The sequence below is a fragment of the Miniopterus schreibersii genome, assembly GCF_964146895.1.
Source record: "Miniopterus schreibersii genome assembly, chromosome: 6".
Classification (NCBI taxonomy): Eukaryota; Metazoa; Chordata; class Mammalia; order Chiroptera; family Miniopteridae; genus Miniopterus; species Miniopterus schreibersii.
In genome coordinates this window covers 89,721,491-89,749,393 of record NC_138107.1, presented here as the reverse complement: position 1 = coordinate 89,749,393, position 27,903 = coordinate 89,721,491, and the positions used below count along the sequence as shown (strand labels likewise).

Here is a 27,903-nt window from a genome sequence, read left to right as displayed (position 1 = left end):
CTGCTCACGGGCCTGCACACGGAGAACTAATCGTACTGATACGTAAGCAACCTCAGTCCCTCATTTTCCAAAGGACACGTCACGATGTGGGGGCCACAGTCACTGCCCCTGTGGGAATGAAATGCTGCCCCGGGGGGGGGGGGCGTGACTCCCAGCCCCCCAAGCCCCTGCGGTCTGCGTGGACCAGGGCTGCGCCCCCTTATCTATTTCGGGACATCCTGGGTGGGAAGAAAAGCGTGTTTGTTCTGATCTTCTGGAACCTGACCTCCCGGGGCCCACGTCCTTGCTGACGTGCGTCCGCTGTGGGCCGCGCCCCGAGGGCCAGAGGCAGCCGGGAAGCTGCACGTCCCCACGTCTGCCGTGTCTCTAAGACGCCCTGGTGTGCCTCCCCCCTGCCCATCTTAAAATACCCCACGTGACTCTCTAGTCACGGTTGTTCACGCAAACCCGCGTCCCGCCGAAAGTGTCTGCGTTTCTGGATCAACATCACCTTTCCGCTAGATCCTTCGTGATCTGCTCAGCGGGAAACTAATCCGACTGAGCTGATGTCTGTGTTCACAGCTCTTCAGAGAATTGATTTACCGAAAACTTGGCAAAGCAGCGTCATCCCGTCTCATTTAAACTTTCAGTTGGGAGTTAAAAGAGTGACAAATAGCACCACGTGTGACAGTGAGGACACTGGGGTACAGTGTTGCGTCTGTTCCGTACTGAGGGCTGTGTGTCCACAGGGAGCCCGAGCAGCTTTTCATGTATCGATGATGCTTCATGGCACAACTATACGGCATTTTCCAGCCATAAGACACATTGCACGATGCACATTTTTATTGGTACTTAAAGTGTCTCTGTCCCCACTGGGTGGGCTTGTGAAATCACGATAAATAAATGTATTGACTGTGATACATTTATTATGGACGTAAAATGCTGTAGGAAGATATGGGAACCGGCAGATCCGCACGTCTCTTCCTGGGCAGATTCGTTCTTTGCTTTTTGTGGCGCCTCCTGGATGGAAATGAGCCTAAAGGAGCCTCCGCGGGGACGCCGGGCGCCTTGCGAGACCGTCATCCCTCTCGGTTACAGGGGCTTTTAATAAGCACCCAAAAGGAGTTCGATGCACTTGGCTTTAGTTTTTCATGACCTCCTGTCACATGCAGGTATCTCTCAGGGGTGTGTTTTCATCCCGTCTGGGCCGTGGGGGGAATGGGTCCCCCGCGGCCCCCACCGCGGCTATGTAAGTGTGCGGGACACTCGAGCCCTCCCAACCCGCTTCCTCCGGCGGCCGGTGTCCCCTCTGCGCTCGTGAAGTTGTGCGAGGATCTCGTGAACTGTTCAGTCCCTAAGATGCAGGGGATGCAAGGTGGGGGGGCCGTTTTCACCGGTCAGAGGTGACAATGACCTGGTCCCGCCGGAAGCCCGTGACTGAGGCTGGACCAGGACCTCACGCCAGGCCCTGTGTTTGCTCAGTAAGCACAATTCCAGTGCGTTTAGCTCACAGATAGCAATCCCGCCATTCCCAGGAACTAGCCGAGGTATAACGTCATCCTTTGAAAAATGTGCAGATGTGGAGTAAAACTTACCAGATCGCTTTATCTTCATTAGAGTTGATGCTGAAATGATGGTTTTGTTTTTCCAGTTTTAATATGTGTATATGCTTTAATTCTATTTTCCCCAAGTGGATCTTTGTGACTCCAAGAAGCCAGCCATCAAATTAAGATAAAGGGAACGAATTTCGAAGGCGCGGAAAGGGGAAAATATAGTGGGCATTTTCCCTCAACCTCCGAATTCTTCTCCACAGCAAGTTACAAAAATATTTAAGTTCTAAAACCAGCTTCTCGCCACACTGCTAAATTTTCCAGCTTTCAGTGTTCGAGGCTTTTTCCTACCCTATAAATTGGATGCATCATGGCAGCTCTTACATAAGAGCCTCTAACACTCCTTTCGGAGCCGCTTGCTTTTTTAGTTAAGACGCAAATCACATCTAACATCGTTAATAATAGAAATCCCATTACCGCCAGCTTACAGTTGGCACTTTTTCCATAGAGAAAATTAATGTGTATTCACTTTTTTATGTGTTTACGTTATGCTAGGAATTTTGTAAAACTTAGAGTCCTACCAGAAACCTCGCGATGGAAAATATCACTGACAGACCCGCGGGCGTTTAGCTCTCCAAGTGTAATTGGTGCTTGTAAGTGTCGTCACTGCTTGTCCCGACACCGGTTCCTGATGTCGCTGGGGCTAAGCCGCCGTGAATGGTCCGTGCAGTGGGTTAGGAGGCAGTGATTTAAAAGCCTTTACTGTCCCTAGAGGTCTGGTTTTATCAGACGTGCCCCATTCAAATGAAAAAGCTTTATTTCCAAAAGTGTGTGCCCCGGCTGCCGGCCTCACAGACCTGATGGCCTTCGGCAGGACAGCAGATCAGCGGCCGGTGCTCTGCCTCCCCCGTGTCCTATTTGCTGGGCCCTCCTGCCCGACCCCAGCCGCTCAGCCGAGGTTCAAGGGACAGTTGGCTCCTCGCGGCTTTTCAGACCTACGCTGGTGTGTGTCTCGGCTCAGTTCCCCGTAATTCAGATGGAAAGGTGACAGAAGTCAGGGGAAATGTTTACAACACCTTACCCGCCGCCCCACCAGCCGTGGCCTGACCTCTGCTGGGGTCCCTTCCTGGGCGCGGGGACTACTGAATCCCCCCTCGGAGGGTAAACTGTGAGAGGGGCGTAGAAAGAGTCCAGGTGGGTGTGGGGCTGGGGCCTGGGCTGGGCGCAGGGGGCCTGGGGTCCGAGAGGCCCAGGGGGGACAGCACAGGGGCACCCCGGGAAGGCTCGGGAGCCCTGTCCGTGGTCCTGATATGTGTCCCTGCGGAAAAGTTTTTGTAGTGAGAAAAGCAGATAATACTAAAAGCAGAATGGAGTTTTCATCTCTCTGATGGTTAGTGACGCTGAGCATCTTTCCGTAGGCCCGTTGGCATCTGTGTGCCCTCCTCGGAGACGTGTCTATTCGGGTTCTCTGCCCATTTTCTAATTGGATTGGTTGTTTGTTTTTGGTGTTAAGTTGCATGAGTTCTTTATAAATTTTGGATATTTACCTTGTATTGGATGTGCCATTGCCAAATACCTTCCCTCGATGGGTAGGTCGTCTTTTTGTTTTTCTCATGGTTTCCTTGGCTGTGCGAAAGCTCTGCGGTCTGACGTGGTCCCTTTTGTGTGTTTATCCTTTCGCTTCCCTTCCCCGAGGAGACGCGCCAGAAAGTATATCACTGGGAGCAGCGCCAGAGGTTGGCTGCCTGTGTTTTCTTCTAGGAGTTTCATGGGTTTGGGTCTTACATTTAAGGCTTTGACCTATTTTGAGTTTATTCTCGTATGGAGTGTAAGAAAGTGGTCCAGTTTCATTTTTTTTGCATGTATCTGTCCAGTTTTCCCAGCACCACTTACCGAAGAGACTGTCTTTACCCCTTGTGTGTTCTCGCCTCCTTGTTGTAGATTAATCGCCCACACAGGCGTGGGTTTATTTCTGGGCTCTGCTTCTGCCCCACTGATCTCTATGTCTGCTTTCACGCCCGTATCCTACCGTGTTCATTACGATGGCCTTGTGATATCACGATATCCGGTATTGTGATCCCTCCAACTTCGTTCTTCTTTCTCGAGATTGCCCTGGCTATTTGGGGTCTTTTGTGGTTCCATATAAATTTTAGAATTATTTCTTCTAGTTCTGTTGAAAAATGTCATTGGTATTTTGATAGAGATTGCATTAAATCTATAGGTGGCTTGGGTAGTATGGACATTTCAACAATATTAATCCTTCCTATCCGCGAACATGGCATATGCTTCCATTTATTTGTATTGTCAGTATCTTTCTTCAGTGTCTTACAATTTTCCAAGTACAGGTCTTTTACCTCCTTGGTTAAATTTGTTCCTCGATATTTTAGGGTTTTTTTTGATGTAATGGTAAATGGGATTGTTCTCACAATTTCTCTTTCTTACAGTTTGTTATTGGTGCATAAAAATGTAACCAATTTCTGAATATTAATTTTGTATCCTGCTACTTTACTGGATTCATTTCTCAGTTCTCATAGTTTTTTTGGTGGAATCTTTAGGATTTTCTCTCTATAGTCTCATGTCTAAATTTTCTTTAAATGCAGTCTTATTATAACTGGCGATGCAATGATAATGTATTTGAATATTCACAGTAGAATTGCCGTCACAAGGCCTGGCAGCATAGTCCCCTCGCTCCCATCTCTTCCGCCCCCTGCTCCCTGGGAGGTCAGCGCGCCTTCCGGGCGGGGCCTTGCCTCCCGCTCTGCACCGAAGGCTGTGGTCGCACACAGGGCTCGTGGCAACCGGGGCTTTTAATCACTTTACTCAAAAAATGCTGACCCCAGAAAACAGAGCACAACTATATACAGTTTCCTGAGCTGCATAAACAGACTCCTGGGTGTGTTCACCAATCCCTCCCGCGGGCCTGGCCGTGCCCAGGGCCCGGCTGCCTGACTCGCCCGGCTGCTCATCCCGTCTTGTTCCGCACGGTTGTGACCTTTCGGATTCTACCTTCCACACCAGAATGGCTGCTTCCTTCCACCTGGGCCTCTCGCTAAATACTGAAGTGACGGGTACCGGGTCTTGCATCTCCCGAAGGCACTGAGCCACGTTTGGGTTCTCAACACAGAATCTCCTGGGTCTCGCTCTCCCTCGTCACACCGCTGGGCCCGTCCCTGTGGGCATCCCCGCAGCACCTGCTCGGTGGCGCTGGACAGAAACGGGCTGGGACACCTGGTGAAAGCCACCAGGTCGGCCCGAGGTTCTGATTACGGCCCAGGCCCGGCGCCTGCGTGTCAGGAAGCCCCTGGTTCAGGTGCCAGCGTCACCCGAGGACCAGCTTTGCCAAACCTCCCCTTTGCGGGAGCCTCGGGTCAGGAGGGGCTTTTGGAGTCATAGCCTTTGAGAAAGAGAAGAGCACTGTGGTGTTGTAAGGGCTCAGATCCTTCCAGCGCTTGCTCGGCTCCAGGTCCTCTCCCCTTAGGCTTCCCTGTTGCACCCTGACCTCTCGCTGCTTCACGGGAGAGGAGTGAGGTGGGGAATGGCTGAGGCACTTGCCACGGTCACGCAGCTCATGCCCACTAGCGGCAGAGACCCGGCAGCCCGCCCCAGGCCCCGGTCCCAGAGCCGGTGGCCACCTCGCCCTCGCAAGGTGGGTCTTCCGGATCCGCTGTCTCAGGAGGTCCCAGATCCTGAGGTTGCTCAGTTTTAAACTTTCAATCAAATCACGGCCACCTGTGTGTGTGGCGGCCACCTGTTCCCGGCCGGGGTGAGGGTGCGTGGCCCGTGGTTTCGGGTAGAAGGAGCTCCCGGCTGGGTGTTGGGGTCAGGAGCCCGGTTCCCACCCTGCCTTGTCCTGGTTGTGACTTTGTCACTCACTCTCGTCTTGAGCCCATCGCCTCATCTGAAGTGACCGCTGATTTCCCAGCGGGCTCCGTCCCCCCCGGTGGCCAGGCGAGGACGCTGGTTCCATAGCGGGGGAGGACCACCCGACACTGGACATCACCAGGGTGGCAAAGGGCCCCGTGAGCCGGAATAAGACGCCTGTCACATCAGGCGCCTCCCGAGGGAAGTTGGAAGGAAGACAGGAGAACAACACGGGAGAGAAAGCCCAGGACCTTACGTTTTAAAGCCAATTCCTCCTGCCACAGCCTCGTACGGGGAACCCAGTGAGAGCCCCCTGCGTGGCCACGAGACGTGAGCTCAAGCACCCAGACCAACACATGTGGGGAACAGCTCGGTGGGGGTTTTTTTGTTTTTGTTTTTTTAAGAAAAGAAATGTGACCTTCCACCCGGGGTAACGTGGCCCCTGGGTGGGGCTGTGACGTGCAGGCGAGGTGACGCCCCCACCCCGATGCCACCCCCAATCTGCGGCATCACCTTTGATAGCACGGTCACTGCCGCACACGGACGGCTCGGCTGCGGAAAAGGGCCGGGGATCCGGGCGCCGCCCTCCCCAGGCCTCGGTCTGTTGAAACCAGAGCCGCCTCTTGGGAAGGGCAGGCGATCCTGGGCCGCGGTGAGGGCCGCGGGGGGGCGACCTCCACTGGGTGACCGGGGGCGTGCAGGATGTTCCGCAGTGGAAAGTTCCCGAGTTTCCATCCGTCTGTGCTGACTGTCAGGCTGGGAACTCCCGCAGCGGGGAAAACCCAGAACGGTTCATGTTGAACGGGCGCGAGACGGACGCCCGAGAGGAAGAGAGGTCGCCCGGAGACTCGTCCACGCGTCTCTCGTTTCCTTCAGAAACGCAGGTTGGGGCTGAGGCAGAGGGAGGGGAGCGTGGGACAGACAGCGAGCGCCTCACCCGATGGAGGAGGAAAGTGAAAAGCCCGGGGACCTGTCGGCGCTTTGCGGATGGAAAACGTCAGGCTCGTCCCGGTCTGGCCGTGAGCGAGCGGGCTCTGCCCCGGGGAGGCCCAGGTCACGTCGGGGAAACACAGGGCGGCCGGGGCGGCGCCAATGAGGCCAACACCTGGTCGTTCTCCACGCGAGACTTACAGGCAGCCTCCGATGTGATGTTGGGAGAGGCCCGGATGACACAGCGAGAGGCCGGGGGCAGAGGGCCATAAACGGGGCCTGATGACGCCATCGGGTGAATTCTGCCTTTTCCCCGGGAAACACTAACAGGCTGCCTCTCTGAGTAGATCCGTTTCCTTAGGAAACGAAGCAGGAGGCGGATCCAGTACCTGGTTAATTACTCACCGTGGGGCCCCGGTGGGGCCCCGATATTCTGCACGCGGGTCCTGGCCGGTCAGCAGAGCTCCCCAGAGCTTACACATGGGCTCCTGGGGCCCCTTTTCTAAGGTTTTCTAAGGTCACTCATCCCATAGGGGGGCCCACTCTCCAGACCTAATCACCCCCAGAGCCCCCACCTCCTCCACCATCACTAGGGGTTGGGGCTTCAACGTAGGGGTTTGGGGGGCTCGAACCCCCAGGCGTGGCCCCTTGCCTGGTGGCCAGCAATCCTCCAGCCCTTTCCCGTCTGTGAACAGGGCACCCTCGCTCCCTGGCGACCCTGTGTCCTCTTGCGAATGTGAAATCTCAGATATTAGAGGGGTTGGGGGAATGATCGTAAAGAGATGCACCAACAACTGACCGGAAGGACGGCACCCTGTCCTGGCGTGAAACCTGCCGCGCACCTGCGAGGAGAGCGTTTCCCGGGGCTGCCGCTGTCCGAGTTGTTTCGGCAGCTTTGAGTCCAGGCTGCTGACGGAATCAGTCACCCTTGGCGGCGCGTGGACGGGTGTTCCCTGCCGTTGCTTCAACCTTGTTCTAGTTACACAGGCAAAAGGCCCAGGAGCTGAAAAGCCCTGCGCTCATTTTGAACGAGATTGTGTACATTTCCAATTTATTTTTGTAAAGCTCATGATTGGTTTTCATTTGATGGGGCCTGAGTGTACATGCGATTTGTATGGTTTTTGTTTTGTTTTTAATTTTTATTTTTGTTGAAAGTATTACAGATGTCCCTTTTTTCTCCCCAATGACCTGTTCCCCCCCGTTCCTGCCCCCTCCCCAGTCACTCTCCCCACCATTGTCCGTGTCCTTGGGTTGTGCATATATGCATATAAATTCTTTGGTATGGTTTTTTTAAAAACATATTTTTATTGATTTCAGAGAGAGGAAGGGAGAGGGAGAGAGAGAGAAACATCAGTGATGAGAGTCATCGATCGGCCTCCTGCACGCCCCCGACTGGGGATCGAGCCCTCAACCCGGGCCTGTGCCCTGACCGGGAACTGAACCCTGAGCCCTTGGTTCATGGATCGACACTCAGCCACTGAGCCACGCCCGCCGGGCTGTATGTGTATTTTTAACACTTGCCATAAAGTTGTTGGTGGCGTCAGAGTAGGCACGTCACCTCACCTGAACGTTTCCTGGGGCGGGAGGTCACATTTATTTTCTTAAAAAATAAAAGAAAGAAAGAAAACTGTTGAGGACGGTGTGCTGGTTCGGTCGCTTGATCTCACATCTCCGGGGACAGCAGCGGAGGGAGCAACACCCGCCCTCACTGGCACCAGCAGGCCTGCCCTGACCCGGGTCCTGAGCACCCCCACAGGACGCAGGCGGGTGGGAGAGGAGTGGGGCGCAGGAGCCCTGTGGGACCTGATCCGTCAGCAGCTCCGGTCTGGTGGTTAACCCTTTGCGTCTAGTTTCACAGCACAGGGAGGCAGGCTGAGCCTGTGCCACACTCGGCGTCACACGGCCGCCTGGCAGCCTGGCGCGCGGTCGCCCTGAGGCCTGACACGGAGCGGGAGCCGAGCCGTCCCTTACGGGGAAGGGCAGCGGGAACTTTCCGGGGACGCGCATCTGAACAGTCCCGAGGATGAAGGACTGAAAGCTGAGCTTAGGAGCTGGGCCAGCGGCTCGGTGATGGCTCCAAGCGCAGGGTTGTTCCCTGCAGCCCTGGCCGGCGCGGCGCAGTGGTTAGAGCGCCGGCCTGCACACCAAAGGGTGGTCAGGGGTTCGGTTCCTGGTCAAGGGACCTACTGGCCTGTGGTTTGCTCCCCACCCCAGGCCGAGTGTGTCCCAGAGGCAGCCCGTCGGTGGGTCTCTCTCACGTCGATGTCTCTCCCCCTCCCTCTCTCCTTCCCTCCCACTCTCTGAAAAGCAATGGAAAGACTATCCTCAGGTGAGGCTTCACCAAAAAATAATAATAATAGTAACAAAAACTGAGCTGATCGAAGTCATGACTTGGGTGTGGGACGAAAGCCTGACGCTTGCGGGGACCCCCGGGCCCGCCTGTTTACTGAGGCCCTGCTGTCTCGCAGGAAGAAGGCATCGTCAAGGAGATCGACATCAGCCACCATGTGAAGGAGGGATTTGAAAAGGCCGACCCGTCCCAGTTCGAGCTGCTGAAGGTTTTAGGACAAGGATCCTACGGGAAGGTAAGTGCATCTCTGACCCCTTCTGAGCGAGTCTCGGGCCCTGTGGCTGGCCCCCACCTCACTACCAAGCCCCCGGATGTCTGGGGGGGCACAGGAAGTGGGGGTCTTGCTGATCCCGCGGATGTGGGGGTTTGGGGCGGTTTAGAATGACACCTCGCCTGCCCCACGCGTCCTCAGGGGCCACCTCCGGGGAGACACGGCTGACCTGCTGATGCGGCAATTCTAAAAACGAATCGAGGGGCCTGTAATGAGCCAGCGACATTAGATATTCAAGCTCCAGGGACTGCGTTTCGCGCAGTTGTCAGAGTTGCTGGGAACTGGCTTCAGGACGTCAGAGTGTGTCCCTGAACCTAAAGGGACGGGAGAGGAGAGGACTAGCAGGACGCAGCTGCGAAAGCCGGCTCTGCGGACTGCGTCCATTTTGAAACGGATTTTTACCGTATTTTGCAGTTTCTCTCCGAGGCCGCTGATGCCCCAGTGGGCCCCCTGCTCGCCCCGGGGTGGCTCCTGCCGCAGGCTGGGAGCCCCTGGGGCCCCTGGCGCACGGCGCCAGCCTGACAACCATCCACAGAACGGATTTTCTCCCGTTCTCTCCAAAAATACACGTAGAACTCTTTTTTTAAAACAGACGAGCAAAATAGCCATTACTGTCAATCACCTCACTTTTAAAGCCTGAAATTCAAGAAAGGAAAAGGTTTTCTGTGCAACTATTGATGCAAATCTGACGTCCTTTAAGCTGAGTCTTAATGGGGCTGCTCGTGTGAGTGTGGTTCTCAGTGCAGGCCTAGTGAGCGGGGTTCTCAGTCCCCCTGGAACCCACGAGCGTACGTGGGGTTGGGACGAGGCGGGGAGGGAACAGGCTCCTCGCCGAGGGACCTGGCCCTGGAGCTGGTCCTGTTTGGGTGGCGGGTCTTCGGGGCTCGGGGAGCTTCCCGCCCTCCCTGCTGCGCACCCCTCGGCAGCACCTCCGTGTGCGGGACAGCCCCCCATCGCCCGTGTGCGGGACACCCCCCATCGCCCGTGTGCGGGACACCCCCCATCGCCTGCGCGATGGCCACATGGGCCGGGAAATACGGGCCGGAGACCCCGCGCCAGCTTTTTGTTTGCATGGGAGGTGGGATTTTTTGTTGTTACTGTTTTTTTTCCATAAAGGACACTCGTTGTGTTCGGTGTTTTGTTTTGTTTTTACTAACTTGCTCAGCACCGTCACGACGACTGTCCGCTCAGCCTCCCTCAAACGCTGGTCTAAAACGCTTCCGAAGGTGTTAAATGTCCACAGAGTCTGTGTAGGAGCCATTTAGAGGCCAGTCTATAAGCTGAAGCTACTCAAAGCTAGAATGTGGGTGAAGAAAGCTCAACATACGAGCAACATTTCCCTTGAGGATGAGTGAGAGCCCGTCCTGTGTGACCGGAAGTAACGGGGGCGGCCTTCACCGTGGGGTTACCGGGTATTTACAAGGAACCCGGCGCTCTCCCTTAAAACTGGTGAATATTGTGTTTTTTAAATATGTTTTTATTGATTTCAGAGAGAGGGAGAGAGAGAAACATCAATGATGAGAGTCATTGGTCGGCGGCCTCCTGCGCGCCCCCCGCTGGGGATCGAGCCCGCGGCCAGGCCTGGGCCCTGACGGGACTCGAACCCTGACCTCCTGGTTTATGGGTCGATGCTCCACCGCTGAGCCACGCCGGCCGGGCTGGTTTTTGTTTTTAAAAAGGAGGGTGGAGTTCACTTCCGACTTAAAATGAGCAACGGAAAGGTAAGGGCACTGGAAACAAACGACGGTCCTCCGCGAACAGCGAGGCCTCGCCGAGGCGTCTGGGTGAGCCGAACCGATTCCCAGCGGCCCGGACGGCGGCGCACATTCTCAATTTAAAACTTTCCTGCCGCGTGTTTGTTTTATCAGAAGTTCTGTAAACTCCCCCCCGCGTCCCCTTGTCCCTCCGACAACGGAGACGCGAAGCCTGGCGGGTCTGTGTCTGTTCCCCGAAGGTGTTCCTGGTGCGGAAGGTCGCGGGCCCGGACGCGGGGCAGCTGTACGCGATGAAGGTCCTGAGGAAGGCCACCCTGAAAGGTGAGGGGCGGGGCCGCCACGGCGGGGGGGGGGCTGTGGTCACGCTCTGCCGGCGCCACGTTTCGTGGTTTTGGAAGACGTCTCTCGGGCGTAACCCAGGCGCGTTCCCCTGGCTGATAGTAAACACGTCCCTGGGGTCTCGCTGCCCCGCAGACGCCGCGGTTCCTGGGGAGCGGGGCCACGTTGCCCAAACACCCTCCTTCCACGTCTGTCCTGGCACGAAGACCCTCGGGGGAGGCGGGCAGGCTGTGCCGCCTGCGGACGACGGGTCGGCCTGAATCCCTGGGCGGGATTGCTCAGTTTTTCACCCGAAGCGTGACTCTCGGCCGCTTTGTTTCCCTTTGTTGCCCCAGCGACGGGTTTAGAAATTCGTCCCACCCCTGCCCCCGGCCCTCGGGACGCCCACCCCTCAGGGCAGCAGCAGCACTAAGCGGGTGGGAACGGGGCTGCCGTCGGATGTCCGCCCCCGTCCGTGGTCACCTGGGCCACGAGGCGCAGGCTGAGCCCCGCCTGGCCTGCCCTGACCCACTGTGCGCTGCTGGTGAGGGATCCGTGCGCTAAATGTGGGGAGAGAAACTGTGGTTCAGCCACACAGTGGACACGTTCGGCCGTAAGGAAAGGACGTGTTGATTGACGCCACCCCGGGGGTGAATCTCGCCAACGTTACGCTAAGGAAAGCTCCCAGTACCGTAGGGGCCCCTTGGGTTTGTCTGGAAAAGGCAAACCCAAGACAGAAAGTAGGTTTGTGGTTTCAGGGGCTTGGGGGTGGGGTGCGGCCAGAAAGGGAAGGACTGGCCGTGGCCGTGGGGCTGGGACGATGGAACTGTGTTAAAGCTGACGGTGGGGGCGGCCGCAGCCCCCGTGAGCATCCTGAAAGCCACTGTGAGAATTGAATTCGTAAACACCAACAGCCGCTAAACAGCGGGGCCATTTTCTCAGACCCCCTCTTCCATCCTCAAGCGCTGAGATGGGCCCTTCGGTCACCGAGCAGCTGGTGCCGTGGTCGCGACAGAGGCAGGTGGAAGCGGAAAGGCGCCATACGGTCCATCCTGCGATCGGGTTGCTCCCGGGGGCCACGCACCCCCTGACGCTCCTCCCCGTCACCGTAGCCACGAGCGGTCCTCTGTCTGACCCGATGCTGCGCCTGCCGCCTGTCCGAGTTGACCGTGGCCTCCCGCAGCTGTCCCTCGGTGGACGCTGTGTCTCCTCCTTGTTTACAACCTGACCCGGAGGCCCGAGAGCGCCTGGTGCGTGCTGCTCGGCCAGGCCGGGGATGAGGGAGCCCGGCGCGGCTGAGGGCGCAGGCGTCCCGCAGGCCCGGGAGAAGCGGGTGTCAGCGAGCACTGAACAGACGTGGAGCCGGCAGGAAGGTGCCCGAGTGGAGACTGCTCCTGATTGCTGGCTTTATTTTCTTCTCCAGGCTCCATATTTCAAGCGTTCAATCAAAATAAAACCCTGACTTTTTGTAACGTGAAGTCGCTTGCGGAATATTCCGGAACAATGTGCTCGACTATGTAAAATCGTTTTTACATCTTGCGAATAAGCCGTGTAGGCACCAAGGAGCAGAACCTTTCCCACTTCCCTGGGCGGCTGTAAAAGCAAACTTCATTTTATGCCATATATAAAATCAGGCTCCGTAACAGTCCATCGGTAATGAATAGGCACTTTCTTCCAGAAACGCAGTTGGAATTTATTTTCTTAAGAGAACAAAAAGTGGGTTTACAAAACAGTCCTTTTCGTGAGGGTGCCTCGGCGGTCACGGGGGGCGGAGGGTGCAGAGCTCGGGCCGACGCCCGGCCCCTCCAGACGTCACCTCCCCTCACCGCTGAAGGAGGGGGGTGGCTCAGAGAACCATTTAAACTTGTTTTTGCTCCAACACCTGTGCATCGTGGGCCTGAGTCCTTCAAACGCTCCGCAAACTCGTCTCCCACCCTCGGGCCCTCGCCGCCCGCAGGCCAGTTAGTCCTGAAGAAGGCGGAGGAGCGGAGTGAGCAGGGTGGCGGTGAAACCTGGACGCCGGCCGCCCAAGGACAGGGCGAGGAGCGGGAACTGGGACGTCCCTTAGAAAAGGGTGGACGGAAGTCAGGGCCGTCCAGCAATCTCAGGACGTGGCCGTCAGCACCGTTCCTTCCCGCCCTTCTCTCGGGCACCGAGAAGCTTCCGTGGAGAACACCGACTCCCGCAGACCCCGAGCCCGTCGGTGCCCTAGTTGGCACACCCTGCATTTCCACGCCAAGGCATTCAAGTGATTCGATGCCCGTGTGGACGACTGCAGATCCCTGGGGGTGGAGTGGGTAAGGCGGCTTCCAACCCTGCTTGCTAAGTGCCCCTGTTGGCCTCACCTTCGTTCTACAAACGAGGAAACTGAGGCAGGAGGTTTGGCGGGTGCGGGGTCAGAATCCCAGGCTCCTCCCTGCCACACCGGGGCCCGTATCCCCACCAGGCAGCCGCACCCGGCCCCTCGCGCTGGGGTCTCTGCTCTCCGGTAGCCGGTGAAGAGCAAAAGTAAAATGAAAGGACCCCCCACAGGTGTCCGCTTTCTGGGGCCCTCGGGGAGGCGCCCTGTCTCTTAGGCAGGCACAGGGCTCCCACTCGAACGCCTGTTACCTGGGCGTCCCTTACGTGCTTCTTTCTACCGGAACTGCATTTTCACCGCGCCCCTCGAACTGTAAACAGGTGAAAAGCAGGAAAGGGACCTTTCCCTGCTTGTCACCCTGAAGGCCTGGGCGGGGGCACGTGGGGCTGAGGGCTGCCCACAGATCCTCGGGGAGAGAAGTCAACCACGCGGCCTCGTCTGGGTACTTTAGCACAGAGAGCGAAGAAGATGCCCCGGGGAGTTCGCCCGATACATGATCACTGTGGATAACGTTTTAAAATTTTTATTATTCGTGGTTTTCTTACTTTTTTCTCTCTGGAGTAATAAACACCGCAAAGTTCCAGCCACCCCATGTCCGCAGCACAGCTTGTCGCGGGGCCACTTTGTGCCACGGGTTAGCTGTTCGCAGGCCAAACGGCCTTGTGTGGGGATGGATTTCTGCATCCGGAGGCTGCTCAGGAAGCAGTTTCGGCCCTCGTGGGGGTTTGTGGGCGGAGGGCAAAGGGGTCCGCAGCGGCCCCCAGCCGGGCGGGGCCCGCAGCCACACCAACCGGCTGCCGCTTCGCGCATCACCCCCCCGTGGAGTCCCCAGAGCTGCATTCCCTGGTGTGCGGCGCGTCCCTGCACGTGTCCCGCGCTGGGCCCTGGCAGCCGCCGGTCAGCCCCGTAGCCGCTGTCAGCGGTGATGAGGCCCCGCCGGACCGTCGCAGCCTCTTCCTGTCCCCTGCCCCGGCCCGGCTCTGCCGCCTTCGGTCGGTGTGCGCCCAGGGCGTCCGTCTTACAAAACACAGCGGTGGAAATGTTTCCCGGCCTGTTGAATCTGCGTGCCACGAGGCCAAGGCCGGGCTGAGCCTGGGCTTCTCTGTTGTTCGGACGCGATGAGGGTGTGTAGAGGGCCTGTTGATCTGGGATCCGGCCCTTTTGCTCTGTTTCAGATAACCCCTACATTTTTTGTTTGCCCTTTTTGGACGGTCAGTTTGTCGATGTTTTGTAACTCGGCCTGTCGCCCTTTCCGGTGCTGTTTCTTCCACCGCCTTTATTAAGCAGAGATTCCCAGACATCAGGCCAGAATTCATCTGTGGGAGCCTTTGCCCGGCTTGGTTCTCTCTAACGTTTAACTCTTTAACAGATCTGGGGGGTATTTTTGTGTAAAATGTAGGGTGGGAATAGATATTTATTTTTCCGCTGTAACTGGACAGCCCCTTGGAAACTTGAACGTGGGATCTTGTCCAGTTTCTGCCCCAGGCTCGTGTGGCCTTTGGTTTCCATTATCAGTCAGGTGTGTGACCAAACAGTTCTATTAATTCCAAACGGATCTGAGCTTCGTGACAACAACATTGATCCCGGAGGGTTTTCGGATTCTCTTAACCGGCGTTGAAGGCTGGGCTTTGCAGGGGGATGGCAAGATGGGTGTGGGACCCCGACGTCCGTTTTTGGATGGTCGTGTCATCGGGCCAGGGAGTGGGGGTCGGACAGGCAGGTGGAACAGGGACTTTCCCCCTGAAGAGGGCCCCCCTCAGGGTGATAGAAGACTGGTCTCCCAGGGGCCCTGCCATCCTGGACCGGCCACCAGCACTGGTTGAGGTTGTCACCGCGAGGAGGCCGCCAACTCTGGGGCGCAGCAGAGCCCGAGTGTCCGCGCAACGGCTTGCTCAGAGAGGCTTCTTGTCGGACAGCGTTAGAAGGGACAGTCCCGTGGCCGGACGGTTCCTGACGCTCCCTCCCTTCGCTCCCACCCGTCTGCCGACCAGCCGGGCAGGCCTCCTCCTCAGCCTGTGCCTCTGAGCCGTCCTGCGTCCGCTGCGCCACCTGCCCGTCACCTGCCCGTCACCTGCCCGTCACCTGCCCTCTCTCCCTTCAGGGTCCTTGGCCGGCATCCTCCGTATCTTTCATCAGTGACTGACTTCAGCTTTTGCTTGTTACCTGAAACCCTCTCTGCGGCGTCCACCAGGTGGCCCGTTGGAACCTGAAACGGGACGGCAGGCAATGGGAGATTCCTCTTCCCCGGCTCCCCACGAACTGCCTGCCTTCCCGGGTTCTGTCCTGAGCTGCAGCGCTGGGGGCAGGTACGGGAGCCCTCGGGCCTCCGCGGTGTTTCTCGTGCGGGGGAGCGTCCGATGGAGCCCCGCAGGTGCTGCAGGCGTTCCCCCTGGTGCGCAGCTGCGTCCTGCTTGATGACAGGCTCTCCTGTTTCATTGCATCATAAACTGCTTTTGGAGAACGAGGGGGTGAAGTGTGTGTTGATAAAGGTGCCTCAGGACTTCTTAAGTGACACGGAGTGGCACCCAGAGACCCCCTTCTCTTACCCACCCCACCCAGGCTCCGCCTCCAGCTTCTCTTCAGGGGTGGCCATGGACCCTCCCAACAGACGAGCCGCTGGCCTCAGGAGGCCTGCCAGACCCCCAGCGGTCCCCCTGGGGTGGGCGTGGAGCACCCGCCTTTCTCTTCCACGAGCCTCAGTTGCTTCTCTTGTAAAACAGCAGCATGGAGCCACGTGCTCCCCACGGCCCCGCGAGCTATAAGGGCATCTCCTCAGTCCGGCCAGAGGGAGGACCCACCCTGTCACCGGGGGCGCTCCCTTCTGAGGCTGAATTACACTCCATGGTACGGATGACCCTCCTGTTGCTCATCCACGCACCTGTGGACGGCCACGGGGGCCATGGTGAATAGCGCTGTTGCACACCTAATTCAAATGCGCCGGGAACATGCCGGGAGGGGTGGGCCATTCTGTTCCCAAAACAGAGAGAGTAACGGAGCGTTCCGGCCAGACACCCTGTGACCGTGATGGCGTCCTGGGTTGGAAAGCCCGCTGTCAGCGACATGGGGGCGGACTTGAGTCTGGGGTGGACGTTAGGCGATACTGTGGGATGAGAGCGAACGTCCTCAGGGACAACCGTCCGTTGGTTGTAAGGGGCCGTCCTTATTCCCAGAGGTGCGCCTGAGGGTCCTGGTGGCAGCCACTTACTGTCAGGTTTCTGGCTACAGGCTGTGTGTGCCTGCGTGTGTGTGTGTGTGCATGTGTGTGCATGTGTGTGCACGCATGTGTGTGTTCGTGTGTGCGTGAGTGTGTGCGTGCGTGCGCCTGCGTGTGTGTGCATGTGTGTGTGCATGTGTGCACGTGTGTGTGCGCGTGCGCATGTGTGTGCATGTTGGATCTATTGGAGGGTTTAGGGATGATCATTATCCTACTATTTCAACTTTTGTTCACGTTTAAAATTTTTTGTAGCAGAAGTTTGGGGAAACTATTCGCATCAGTGTTTCTATTCTGTGTCCCTAGAACCCTGATTCCTGCTCCTGAAATCCTTCGTTTTTCTGTTCTGCAGTTCGCGACCGAGTCAGGTCGAAGATGGAGAGAGACATCTTGGCAGAAGTGAATCACCCCTTCATTGTGAAGCTCCATTATGGTAAATGCAGTAAAAATAAAATATAAAATCACCTGCTATGGGGAGGACCCAGGGCAGCTTTCCCCATATCACAGGGCCCAGGGTCACAGACCGCACAGGATTGTATGAGCCTGAGACTGAGCCCGAGGGCACGGTGTCCACTCCAGGGGCCAGGGGACCGTGAGGACAGGGACTGCTGACCACTCACTCTCCCTCCACAGCCTTTCAGACGGAAGGGAAGCTCTACCTGATCCTGGACTTCCTGCGGGGCGGGGACCTCTTCTCCCGGCTCTCCAAAGAGGTAACGTCCCCCTCCAGCCCTCCAGGGGGGCAGGCTGCCGGCTTCTGTCTGGGATTCGAGGGACAAAGAGGGATGGAGAGTGCACACCTATATATGTGCATGTGTGTGCTGTGTGTGTGCATGTGTACATGTGTGCTTGTGTGTTCTGTGTGTGTATTTGTGTGTGTGTGTATCTTCAGAAAGTAATATAAGTTGCATCTGGAAGACCCCTGTGGTCCTTGAAAGACCGTAGACTGAATCTTCCAATGATCCCCACGAAGCTCTAGAACCTCCCGTTCACTCTGTTTACTGCCCCGTGTGGAACAGGTGGGCCCAGGAGGCTGGTCTGTGGTGACAGTGGGGAGAGACTCTCACAACATCTCACTGTCCAAGGCAGGACCGTGCTATTAACACGCTGAGCACTCCTCCGGGGAGCAGCCTCAGGAACACCTAATCGCGTCTCCATGACCCCGGCCGCGCCTAGCCCAGGGTTCTCCTCGGCCTCGCAGGAGCCCAGAGTGTTACTAGTGCCCCATGCAGGCCCCCGGCCCCACCTGCCTCGAGGAGCTCCCAGCCACACTCTGCCCACAGCGGCGACGCTGGGCTCTCGATCCAGAGCCCGTGTGACAGTCCTTTGTGGAGACAGTGATGAAGGCCCAGCTCGTGTTGATGATCCTTAGAGCAGCCTGGTGTCACAGGGATGTACTGGGCGTAACGTGGGCTCCAGCTGCCCTTCCCTCTTCCCCTGCACTCTTGTATCAGGAGGTCCCTCCATCTTGCATGAGCCCCTGAAAAGAATGATAGGTCAGGTGGGACAGGCGTGGGGGTCCCAGGGGCCTCGGCCTGCTGTGTCCCTTCATTTCCTGACAGCCCCCCAGGCAACGGCACTGGGACATACTGGGCTGCTGCAGCCTGGAGCTGGAGAACCAGATCGAAGTTCTGGTAAAAGCCCGTTCAGAGCAGGTGTCTGGTCCCTTCTGGGGCAGGTGTCTGACCCTTCATCTGCCACCTCCCCCCCCCAGCTTGTGCCCGCTTTTCCAAGGCGCAGAATCATTGCATCTGCCAGTTTCTCGTCTGATGTCCATTTATTCGTTCCCTTCCCCTCTCATCTCCAGGGAATCAGGCCTCTTTGGGTTTGGTTTTGTTCAGCATCTTGTGTGACACACCCTGTTCGTCGTCTTGACCAAAAAGGCAACAACAATTAGCAAAAAGCCCTATGTCGCCTCACAGCAGGGACGTGTGACTCCATAGGACCCTTTATTTCTGAGGAGAGGCGAGGTTGTGAAGCGAGGGCAGAGCAGACTCTCGGGGTTCCCGGGAACACGAGGAAGGGCTTCCCTTGCTGTCGTCTGGCGTGTCCGCTGCATACTGGTCACTGCGCGGACGGCCTTCAGGGACTCCCGTGTTTCATTCCTGGGAGGCACGCCTTGTCCTGTGTACTTGGGACCCCATGAGACGAGCCTGGAGAGCTGGCCTGGTGGAGGAGGCGGGGCCCCTCTGAGCGCCAAGCCGCAGACCCACCTGGTGCTCATACCCAGGTGCAGAGGCTGGGGCAGGAGGACCCGGCTGCCCCGGCTGGCGTGCGGGAGCCGTGAACATGTTCGACACCTTGCTGGCCGCCTCTTTCGAGCCAGAACTCACCTGTGCAGGCGGCTACTTTTCCATCGCGACTGGTCAGCAAAGTGTTTAAAATCACTTAAATTAATGCATGTGCAGGCACAATTATCTCGTGACTGGTCAGCAGTGTTTGAACACGGAAACATGTGCATACTCGTGACCGGTCAGCAGTTTAGGAAAGAAACACCCAGCCAGGAATGGCATTGGCTGAACACGGAAGACAGAGCAGGAGGCCCCCGAGGCCGGAGGGAAGGTGGCAGCACCAGACGTGCCCGCAGGACTGCGGGCCTGGGTCCCTGCCCCTGTACGAGCCTGGCTCGGTCACCTTGCTGTCCCCGAGGTGCTCGTACATGAGCTCACGCTTTCCAGGGAACCTGGAGTGGGTTTCATGTGTCTGACTGCAGGGAGAATTGTGGACTTCTCGCCTCTGGGACACTGATTTCCATGGGGAATGTGAACAGTGGTTTCTGATAACACTCCGGCTCCCTGAAAGGTGGCCACAGAAAGTATGTGCTACTTCTGACAGCCGCTGCGGATGGGGGATGTCCGTATGAGACGATGACCTTGACCTGGTGTGTGACTTTCTAGCCTGAATCAGGGTGCCTGAGTCGTGGACCCTGACACCCACGTGTCCCCTGTCCCACTGCCCCAGGCTTGGGGTGCCCCCCCCACGACACTACCCCACGTGTGTGTCATCCTTGGTAGAGCCCATCCCCCACTGGGTAGACAGCAGCTGCCAGTTGGCATAAATCCAGGTGAAGGTGTCAGGTGAGAGGGAGAAGTGAGTTCCAAGCCTGTTTTTAATAGCTCCTGTCGGACTCAGTTTTGTGTTAAATCTTACAAATTCACATCAGAAGCACTTAGATTAAAATGCAGTCCCAGCCCTGGCTAGTATGGCTCACAGGTCGGAGCATCGGCCCTCGCACCGAAGGGTCTCGGGTTTGATTCCCGGTCAAGGACACACACCTCGGTTGCAGGTTCCATCCCCGGTGGGCCACGTGCAGGAGGCATCCGATCGCTGTGTCTCACATCGATGTTTCTCTCCCTTCCCCCTCTTCAAGGTCCTTTTCTCTCCGAAAATCAATGGAAAAAATATCCTTAGGTGGGGATTAACAGCAACAACAGAAAAAGTAAACCCAGAAAAACACTCCAGAGCTGGGTGACCTGTGGGGCCTGAAGGACCCGAGGACAGGAGGCTCCAGGTGCCCCACTCACAAGGCCAATGGCATGTTTGTAGGACGTGCTCTCTGCCTTCCCTGACCTTCAAACTATAAATAGGACTCGTGTTTCCACCGCACCAGCCAGCAGCGCGCTGTCCGGCCTGGGGGTGACCGTGCAGAGCAGGACCGACCCGAGTGTGTATCTCGTGGGCTGAGTCACTGTCTCTCTGGCAGCGTCTTTAAAACAAACCAGCCCCCGGTCAGCTCACGGCCTCGCTCTCTCCCGCTCGCCAGGTCATGTTCACGGAGGAGGACGTCAAGTTCTACCTGGCCGAGCTGGCCCTGGCTCTAGACCACCTGCACGGCCTGGGGATCATCTACAGAGACCTGAAGCCCGAGAAGTAAGTGGGCGCAGCGGGGCGCGGCCCCACGCCCTGTCCTGCTGGTCCCGCCCGTGGCGCCTGCTCCGTGTCCGTTTCCCTGTGAGGTCTCACCAGGAGGTCAAAAGGATCTTTCTAGGGAAAAATAGTGACGTGTAATTGCAGGGCTGGAGAAAATACGTCCTGTTGTCAATTAAAGTGAGTGAGGAATTAATCCCGAAAGCTGCTCATTTCTGGGCAAAGATCAGGTGTCACTGAAAAGAAAAGATTAAAACAGGATAAACTTTCACCTTAATTATATGCTGGGCAGCAGGCAAGCCCCGTGTGGAGCCTGCGCCCCACGCAGCCCTGGGTCCCTGGGCGACGTGCCCCGCACGCGGCCGCTGACAGAGCCTCTGTTCTCTCCCTGCCCGCAGCATCCTCCTGGACGAAGAGGGCCACATTAAGATCACAGGTGTGTAAGCGACACCGGCTCCCCCGGGCCCTCGCCTCCCGCTGCAGCTGCAGCTGCGACCTCGCCGGCTGTGGCTGGATTTCCCGTAGCTGTGGCTTAGTTGTGTTGCGGGGGGTGTCCTGAATGCTACGGTGTCCCAGGTTGTCCCGCCTTCCCTTCTCTCCTGCTGACCTGAGGCCCTCTCGCTCCGTCCCTGCCGACTGAGCATCGCGGGTGTTTGGTTCAGGAGTTCTAGTGGCCCTCGCGGGTCTCGGGACAAATGTCCATGATCTCACTCCAGTGGGGTCCTGGCCCCGACTTCCCTTCCTGCCTTTGTTTCTGAGGGACCCCCCTCCCCGTGGACACCAAGTGTAGTCAAACTCAATACACACCCTCTAGTCCCACGGCCCCCATTGGTGTCCCAGTCGCCTTGATGCTGTTCCTGTTAACACACGTGGTGACTTAGAACAACACGGACTTGTCACCTCACAGTTCCAGAGGCCAGAGGCCCAAGTGGATCTCACGGGGCTAAGATCCAGGTGTCATCAGGCTGACTCCTTTCCGAGGGCCCCGGGGAGCATCCGTTTCCTCGCCTCCACCAGCCCCTAGGACCCACCGCGTCCGTTGGCCGGACACAAATTACAAACAACCCCCCGAACACTGGGGTGCAAAGCAAGTCACTTAGGCAGCAGTGAGCAAGCCCACGGGGGGTGTGAGGTTCTCGCTGCCCCGCGTGGTCCTGGAAGGAGGTGATGGCACCTGTTTTCATAGGTGATGAAACTAGAGGTGCTCTAAACTTAGCCCCACGTGTGCACCGTGTCCTTCACCCGCGAGTGTTTGAACACGGCGTCGCAGGAGGCAGCCCGTGTGCTCAGTCCCAGCTGCCCGCCTGTGGGCCTGAAGCCACTCGTTGCGCCCCTCAAAGACTCAGTGCCGGGTGCTGTTGTACCTTCAGATTTCGGGCTGAGTAAGGAGGCCATCGACCACGACAAGCGAGCCTACTCCTTCTGCGGGACCATCGAGTACATGGCGCCCGAGGTGGTGAACCGGCGGGGACACACGCAGAGCGCCGACTGGTGGTCCTTCGGCGTGCTCATGGTGAGGGCTGGGTCCGCGTCGGCCTCGCGCCTGTCCCGGGACAGGACGGGCACTGCCGGAACCTTCTCGGCCGCTGGGTCCCTGGGTCTGAACTCGCCCCCCCGCTCTGTGTCTGCAGTTCGAGATGCTCACGGGGTCCCTGCCGTTCCAGGGGAAGGACAGGAAGGAGACCATGGCCCTCATCCTCAAGTGAGTAGAAGCGCCTGCCGTGGGGGCCCCCCACACCTGTCAGCACCTTCTGACATGAAGAGCCCCAGTTTTGGAAACCGGGGCCGTTAAGTAGGTGCTGGGGGTAATGATAACCGCGGCGGATGAAGGGGATGGCCAGCCCTGGGGGCCACTGGGAGTTCTGAGGGACTCTCCACCCTAGACAGGGTTACCCACCAGAAAAGACTCTCTGAGGACCAATAGTGGGTTTGGGGGATGTGATGACTGACAGGTTCCGAGGGGCAGAGGACGGGGGCGGGGTTTCCTTCCCGCTCCCCGTCGGCCCCGTGGGTGCAGGTCCCCCAGCCCGCCTGCCCGGGGCAGGCCCTTGCTGCCCTGTCACTGAATGCAAACAGTGTGAGTCAGTTACCACACTGATGGGTTTTGCCCTTAGAGTCCCCAACAGAAGTCTCACCCCAGTGCCTCCTGCGGTGGCATCTTCAATGTGCCCAAGGCCCCTGTGATGGGACGTCGAGCGAGCTCCAGGGGGAGAGTCCTGGGTTCACGTCATGGACGACATGTAGCCCGGCCCCTCATTTCTGAGTGATCACCTCGGCTCCTTTTCATCTCAAGGGGGAAAGATCTGCACTTTCTGTAAAGCTGGACTAGTTCCCTCCAGAAAACCCTGGGTGTGGGCTCGTGACGGGCCCCTGGGAGTGACAGCATTTCTGAGGGCAGCTCCCAGCTGTGGTCCCAGGTCCCCGGGGCTGAGACCCCCATCAGGGCGTGCGAGGCCCTCCTTCCCCCGGCCCCCGAGGAGATTCCCCAGGTGGGAGCATCGCCGCTGTTCTCGCCAAAGCCCTCTTGCTGCCGCTTTGGAAATCAGTCACCTTCCATTTAGAAAGTCCTTGTGTTCATGAGATGGCTGTGGCTTCTTTTCAGTGGCTTTATTGTTTTAAAGAAATTATTAAATAGCTATTATAACGTTTTCTCAGTTTTAATTTCTAATATGGCGACATCACAGGTACAACCCACATAAACAAAAACCCTTTGTTGCTCTCACAAACCTCACAGCGCAAAAGGGCCTAAGACACCCTGGCTGCTGTAGCCCAGTGGTTAGAGCGTCGGCCCAAAAACCGAAGGGTCACGGGTTCAATTCCTGGTCAAGGGCACACACCTGGGTTGCAGGTTCAATCCGTGGCCCGGTCAGGGTTGCCTGCAAGAGGCAACCAATAAATGTGCCTCTCTCACGTCGATGTCTCTCCCCCCCTTCCCTCCCTCCCACTCTCTCTGAAAATCAGTGGAAATACATCCTCGGGTGAGAGTTAGCAACAGCAACAAAGGGCCTGAGACCGGAAAATTAGGGCGCTGCTGGAGCGGACTTGTCTGTTAGCGCGGTTGGGCCGGGACAGAGGGCGGGCTGTGGTCCCCGGCCGCCTCTGACTCTCGCCTGACTCTGCCCAGGGCCAAGCTGGGGATGCCGCAGTTCCTCAGCCCCGAGGCGCAGAGCCTGCTGAGAGCCCTCTTCAAGCGGAACCCGGTCAACCGGCTGGGTAAGCGCCCGGCCCGGCCCCACTCCGGCGACAGCGAGGGGCCCACAGGGCCACCTGCCCCCCGCTCTGCTCCAGCTCCACCGTCTCCCGAGGTCACGACGGGGGTGGGGTCAGGATGCCGTTCCCTGCGCCCGAGCCCCAAGGACACGAGGGCCCACGAGGTCCAAATGCACAGCCACTGCCCACGTGGTGCGAGCTCTTTCCTAAAGGTCACTGTTTTTACACGAAATAGTGGCACTTTTTTCTACCTGTGTCACCTCCTTACTTTTGTAACTAAAACTAAGGACAGAGCCATTGAGAGGCTGCTTCTAGTTTAATTCCTTTTAACTTAAGACACCTCAGCAAACGTTAAAACCAAGGTGTACATGCGGGTCACCTATATACTAACTCATTTCCATAGTGATTCTTTTTTTAAAGCAGTGAAATTGTCATTTATTTTTATCTAACTCATCCATAGTAACTCTACGGGGGGTTCCCACAGTGGTCTTTAGGGTCTTTGTCCCTCCCGCATGTCACTGGGCAGGCGGGACCCCCAGCTCACACAGCCGCCGGAGTCAGGCCCCGCCCTGTGCTCTGTCCTGCAGGTGCCGGCAGCGATGGCGTGGAGGAGATCAAACGCCACCCTTTCTTCGTCACCACAGACTGGAACGTGAGTGGCCCCGTGGTCCCCGCTGCACACAGGGATGGGGTGGCAGGGCCAGGGGCACACCCGCCACTCGGCTCGCACCGGAGGTCGCCGGGGACCCGTCGCCCGCGTGGGCGCCCAGGAGCCTCCGGAGCCGGCCGGCGTCTCACGGGCTCGGCCCTGTCTCGCCCCCACAGAAGCTGTACCGAAGGGAAATCAAGCCACCCTTCAAGCCCGCGGTGGGCCGGCCCGAGGACACCTTCCACTTCGACCCCGAGTTCACGGCCCGGACGCCCACAGGTGGGTGCCCGCGGCACCGCCCACCTCTCGGGCCGGCGCGAGCAGCAGGCGTTCCTCGGCTCCCCGGCGGCCTTCCCTGCACACGGGATTCAGCGTTATTTTCACGTCGGACTAAGAGAGTCGTGGACACGGCGCCTTCCCGTGCTGTCTAGAAACGGCGCCTTCCCGCCTCGTGAATTCTGCAGTTGATTTTACTTAAAGTTGATTTGTTACCCCACACGGTTCGCCTTGAGGCAGGTGGTAACGGGAGCACTGAGGACGCGGAAGAATCGCCTTCTCTCTGGTTATGTATTGATAAGAGGGTAGGATTTTCTCAGCCCGCGAGCCGGGCGCCGGCTGGGTTGAGGGAAACAGCAGCAGCGGGCGGACAGGCCTGGCCGGGGGCCCTGGATGCCACGTGGCGGATTCCTGCAGTGCCTCACAGCCTTTCCTTTTTATTCAAGTCAGTGCTAAAGACAGCATGCAGTCCCGGTCGCGTGTCATCTGCCCGTCGAGGATTGAAAACCCATTAAACGTTGAGCGCACGTCAGAAAATACCCGCGGGGTCTGCAGAGATCGCTGCGCTCAGCTTTAGATTTCCTTTTATCCGGCTCCTATCTTTGCTCTTCTGTGGGAACTGCCCTAAAAGGCAGCAGCCCCGGGGTGACTAGAAAGCGTTTTTAATGCTGTTGAAGCTACTTGTGCCACCGTCGCTGACCATCCAGCCACGCGGATCGAGCGTCGGCCGTTAACCTTTAACCACCGGCCGAGCGTGGGCAGGTTGCTGGGAGCCGCAGTAGCCTCCTCGGTCCCTGCGGGGAGAGGGGCCCGGCAGCTAGTGCTCATCTGGCTACAAGTTTCCAGCCGCTGATGGAATTGTCGCAGCTGGAGTTGGCAGGGCTGTACCCCCCCGAGTGCCCTGCAGAGCAGAGCGGGGGCGCTGCGGACCCCGCAGGCTGGGGCGCGTGGCACAGGGCGGGTCCTTTACCCCCAGGCTTCAGTCTCCGCACGAGGTTGAACCTCGAAACGCAGAACTGGCTCCCTGTGCGCCGGCCACACACACGCACCCCCCGAGGTGCCCAGTGGCCCTTGTCTGCAGCGGGCGGGGTGGAGAGCTCTCCGTTCTGGGTAGATTGTCGTTAGGAATAGTTGGTGCGGCCCGGGCCCGTTTGGCTCAGTGGCTGAAACCTCGGCCCGTGGACTGAAGGGTCTCGCGTTCGATTACGGCCAGGGACGTGCACCTCGGGCGAGGCTCCATCCCCGACCCGTCAGGGCGAGTGCGGGAGGCGTGTCTCTCTCCCGTCGATGTTCCTCTCCCTCCCTCTCTTTCTCTTCCAGTCAGTGGAAAAAATATCCTTGGGTAAGGATTTAAAAAAGAGAAAGGAGTAGTTAGTGCATTGTGATCAATGATTATCCAGTGTTTGTTCTGAGTATTTTTGCCATTAAAAAAATCAAACGTCTGGCACCACCCAGGATAAAGTGTAGCCCCACACGGTTCCCCATCTCCAGCCCGTTGATCGCCTCCAGCACCGGCACTCTCACTACACTGCACACACGACACAGACTTGACCCCCACACCCGCGCACCACGGTCCCCACAGCCCCTCTGCTCCCCCGGACCCTGACTTCTCTCCTGTTACCTGCAGACTCGCCGGGCGTCCCCCCCAGCGCCAACGCTCACCATCTGTTCAGAGGCTTCAGCTTCGTGGCCTCCAACCTGGTGCAGGAGCCCTTGCAGCAGGACCTGCACAAAGCCGCCGTTCACCCCATCGTGCAGGTAACCCTCCCCCATTCCTTGCGCCCACCCCTTGGCGCCTGTGGGTCGGTCAGGGGGCTCTGTCGCCAGCGTCGCGACCAGCTCAGCTTGGCCGTCTCCGCTGAGGCAGGTGCTGTCCATCCTGACCCCTCCGGCCTCGCGGCGTCTCTGCGCGCTGGCCGTGGCATCTGGCCGTGGCTCTTGCCCCGGCTTTGCACTCAGCCTAAGAAAGGGAAAGAGCCCCGAGCTGAGGGTCACGTGGTGTGCTGTGGCCGGAGCCCTCGGGGGCGTCTGTGCTGTGGGGAGCCCAGCCAGGACCCCAGGAGAGCGGTTCCGTGCGTGGGAGCCACTTCCCTGCGTGAATGTTCCTGTGGGAGGTCAGGGAAGGGACATTGTTATAGAGTTTTCCACCTTATAAAATCTAACCAGACGTGGAGAACTCTAAGAGGAATCATGATGAAGTTTTATCTAAGAGCCCAGTCGGGGTGGATTGGATGGCATGGATTTCATATTTCTTTCCCCATGACCTTTTGGAAACTCGGCATGTCCTAATGGACACTGGCTGTGACGGTGCACCCTGGGCTGGGTGCTTTCTGTCCCCACTAAGTAGGTGGGCAGAGGCTTTGTAGGGACAGAAGCAGGTGGCCACTGGGACATCACGGGGTCAGATTTCCAGTTAGGTGTTGACATGCAGACACGCGCTCTGGATGCAGCGTCAGAGCTCTCGCCCTGGGGCTCCTGGGGCTCCTGGGCTCCGTCCCCGCCCTTCCAGATCCTCACTCAGTGTGTCAGGGAACGTGGCTGGTCAGCCGACGGTGCACTACGGCGTCGACAGTGGTCATAGCTCGAGAGGCGAGGGAGGCCGGGATTTAGATCGGGAGCCACGGCTGCACGCTCCACGGCTTCTGTGAGAGGGCCCTGCCCCCTCTGGCCTCCACGTCGGGGGCGCACAGTCTGGACCCCCCACCCTGTGCCCGCGCTCGGTGCCTGCCGAGAGCTCTGAGGCGCCCTCCTCCCTCTCCAGCAGCTGCACGGGAACAACATCCACTTCACCGACGGCTATGAGATCAAGGAGGACATCGGGGTGGGCTCCTACTCCGTGTGCAAGCGGTGTGTACACAGAGCCACCGACGCGGAGTACGCCGTGAAGGTAAGGCCGTGCGCGCGGGGGACGCTGCAGCTGTGTGCCCGGCCCGCAGGCCCCGCTCGCCTGCCCTGGCCCCTTCACCTTTCCGAGCTCCCACACAGTGGAGTCCATTTGCTTTGACACTGGGTCACCCATTTGAACACTACTTTGCTAATCATGAATATTTTCAGTTCTACTCAGCATGTAGGTACTGCCCCCCTTTATAGAGAATCCACACTGGAGCGATAGCTTTGGGCACCCCGTATTTGGGAAAGTAGAGCTGGGGACGGGCATAGCGATTGGCAAAGGAAGGGACGGGGGAAGGAAGGAGGAAAGGTAGATACAGTCCCCAAAAATCAAGTCAAAGAAATAAAGACAAGCGCAAACGGGTCACGTCGGCAACGGCGGAAGCTGGTGGTTTCACTGGCCACCATCAAGGACAGTAAATAGTAACAATCATCTATAATCCAATTTGTCCCTCTCCACAGAGTAGC

The 27,903-nt window shown here is 58.0% G+C and overlaps 1 protein-coding gene across 2 annotated transcripts in view; it reads left to right on the top strand.

The window, feature by feature from the left end:
- The window catches only part of RPS6KA2 (ribosomal protein S6 kinase A2), an 81,575-nt gene that overhangs the window by 40,954 nt on the left and 12,718 nt on the right, over positions 1-27,903 (top strand). For both annotated transcript variants that reach the window (XM_081140980.1, XM_081140981.1), the window contains exons 2-14: positions 8,789-8,905; positions 10,896-10,977; positions 16,897-16,977; positions 17,178-17,257; positions 20,308-20,414; positions 20,810-20,847; positions 21,782-21,924; positions 22,043-22,113; positions 23,536-23,624; positions 24,209-24,273; positions 24,447-24,549; positions 26,174-26,304; positions 27,308-27,433. In XM_081140980.1, coding sequence (XP_080997106.1) covers positions 8,789-8,905; positions 10,896-10,977; positions 16,897-16,977; positions 17,178-17,257; positions 20,308-20,414; positions 20,810-20,847; positions 21,782-21,924; positions 22,043-22,113; positions 23,536-23,624; positions 24,209-24,273; positions 24,447-24,549; positions 26,174-26,304; positions 27,308-27,433 — 1,233 coding nt within the window. The remainder of the gene's footprint in view (positions 1-8,788; positions 8,906-10,895; positions 10,978-16,896; positions 16,978-17,177; positions 17,258-20,307; positions 20,415-20,809; positions 20,848-21,781; positions 21,925-22,042; positions 22,114-23,535; positions 23,625-24,208; positions 24,274-24,446; positions 24,550-26,173; positions 26,305-27,307; positions 27,434-27,903) is intronic.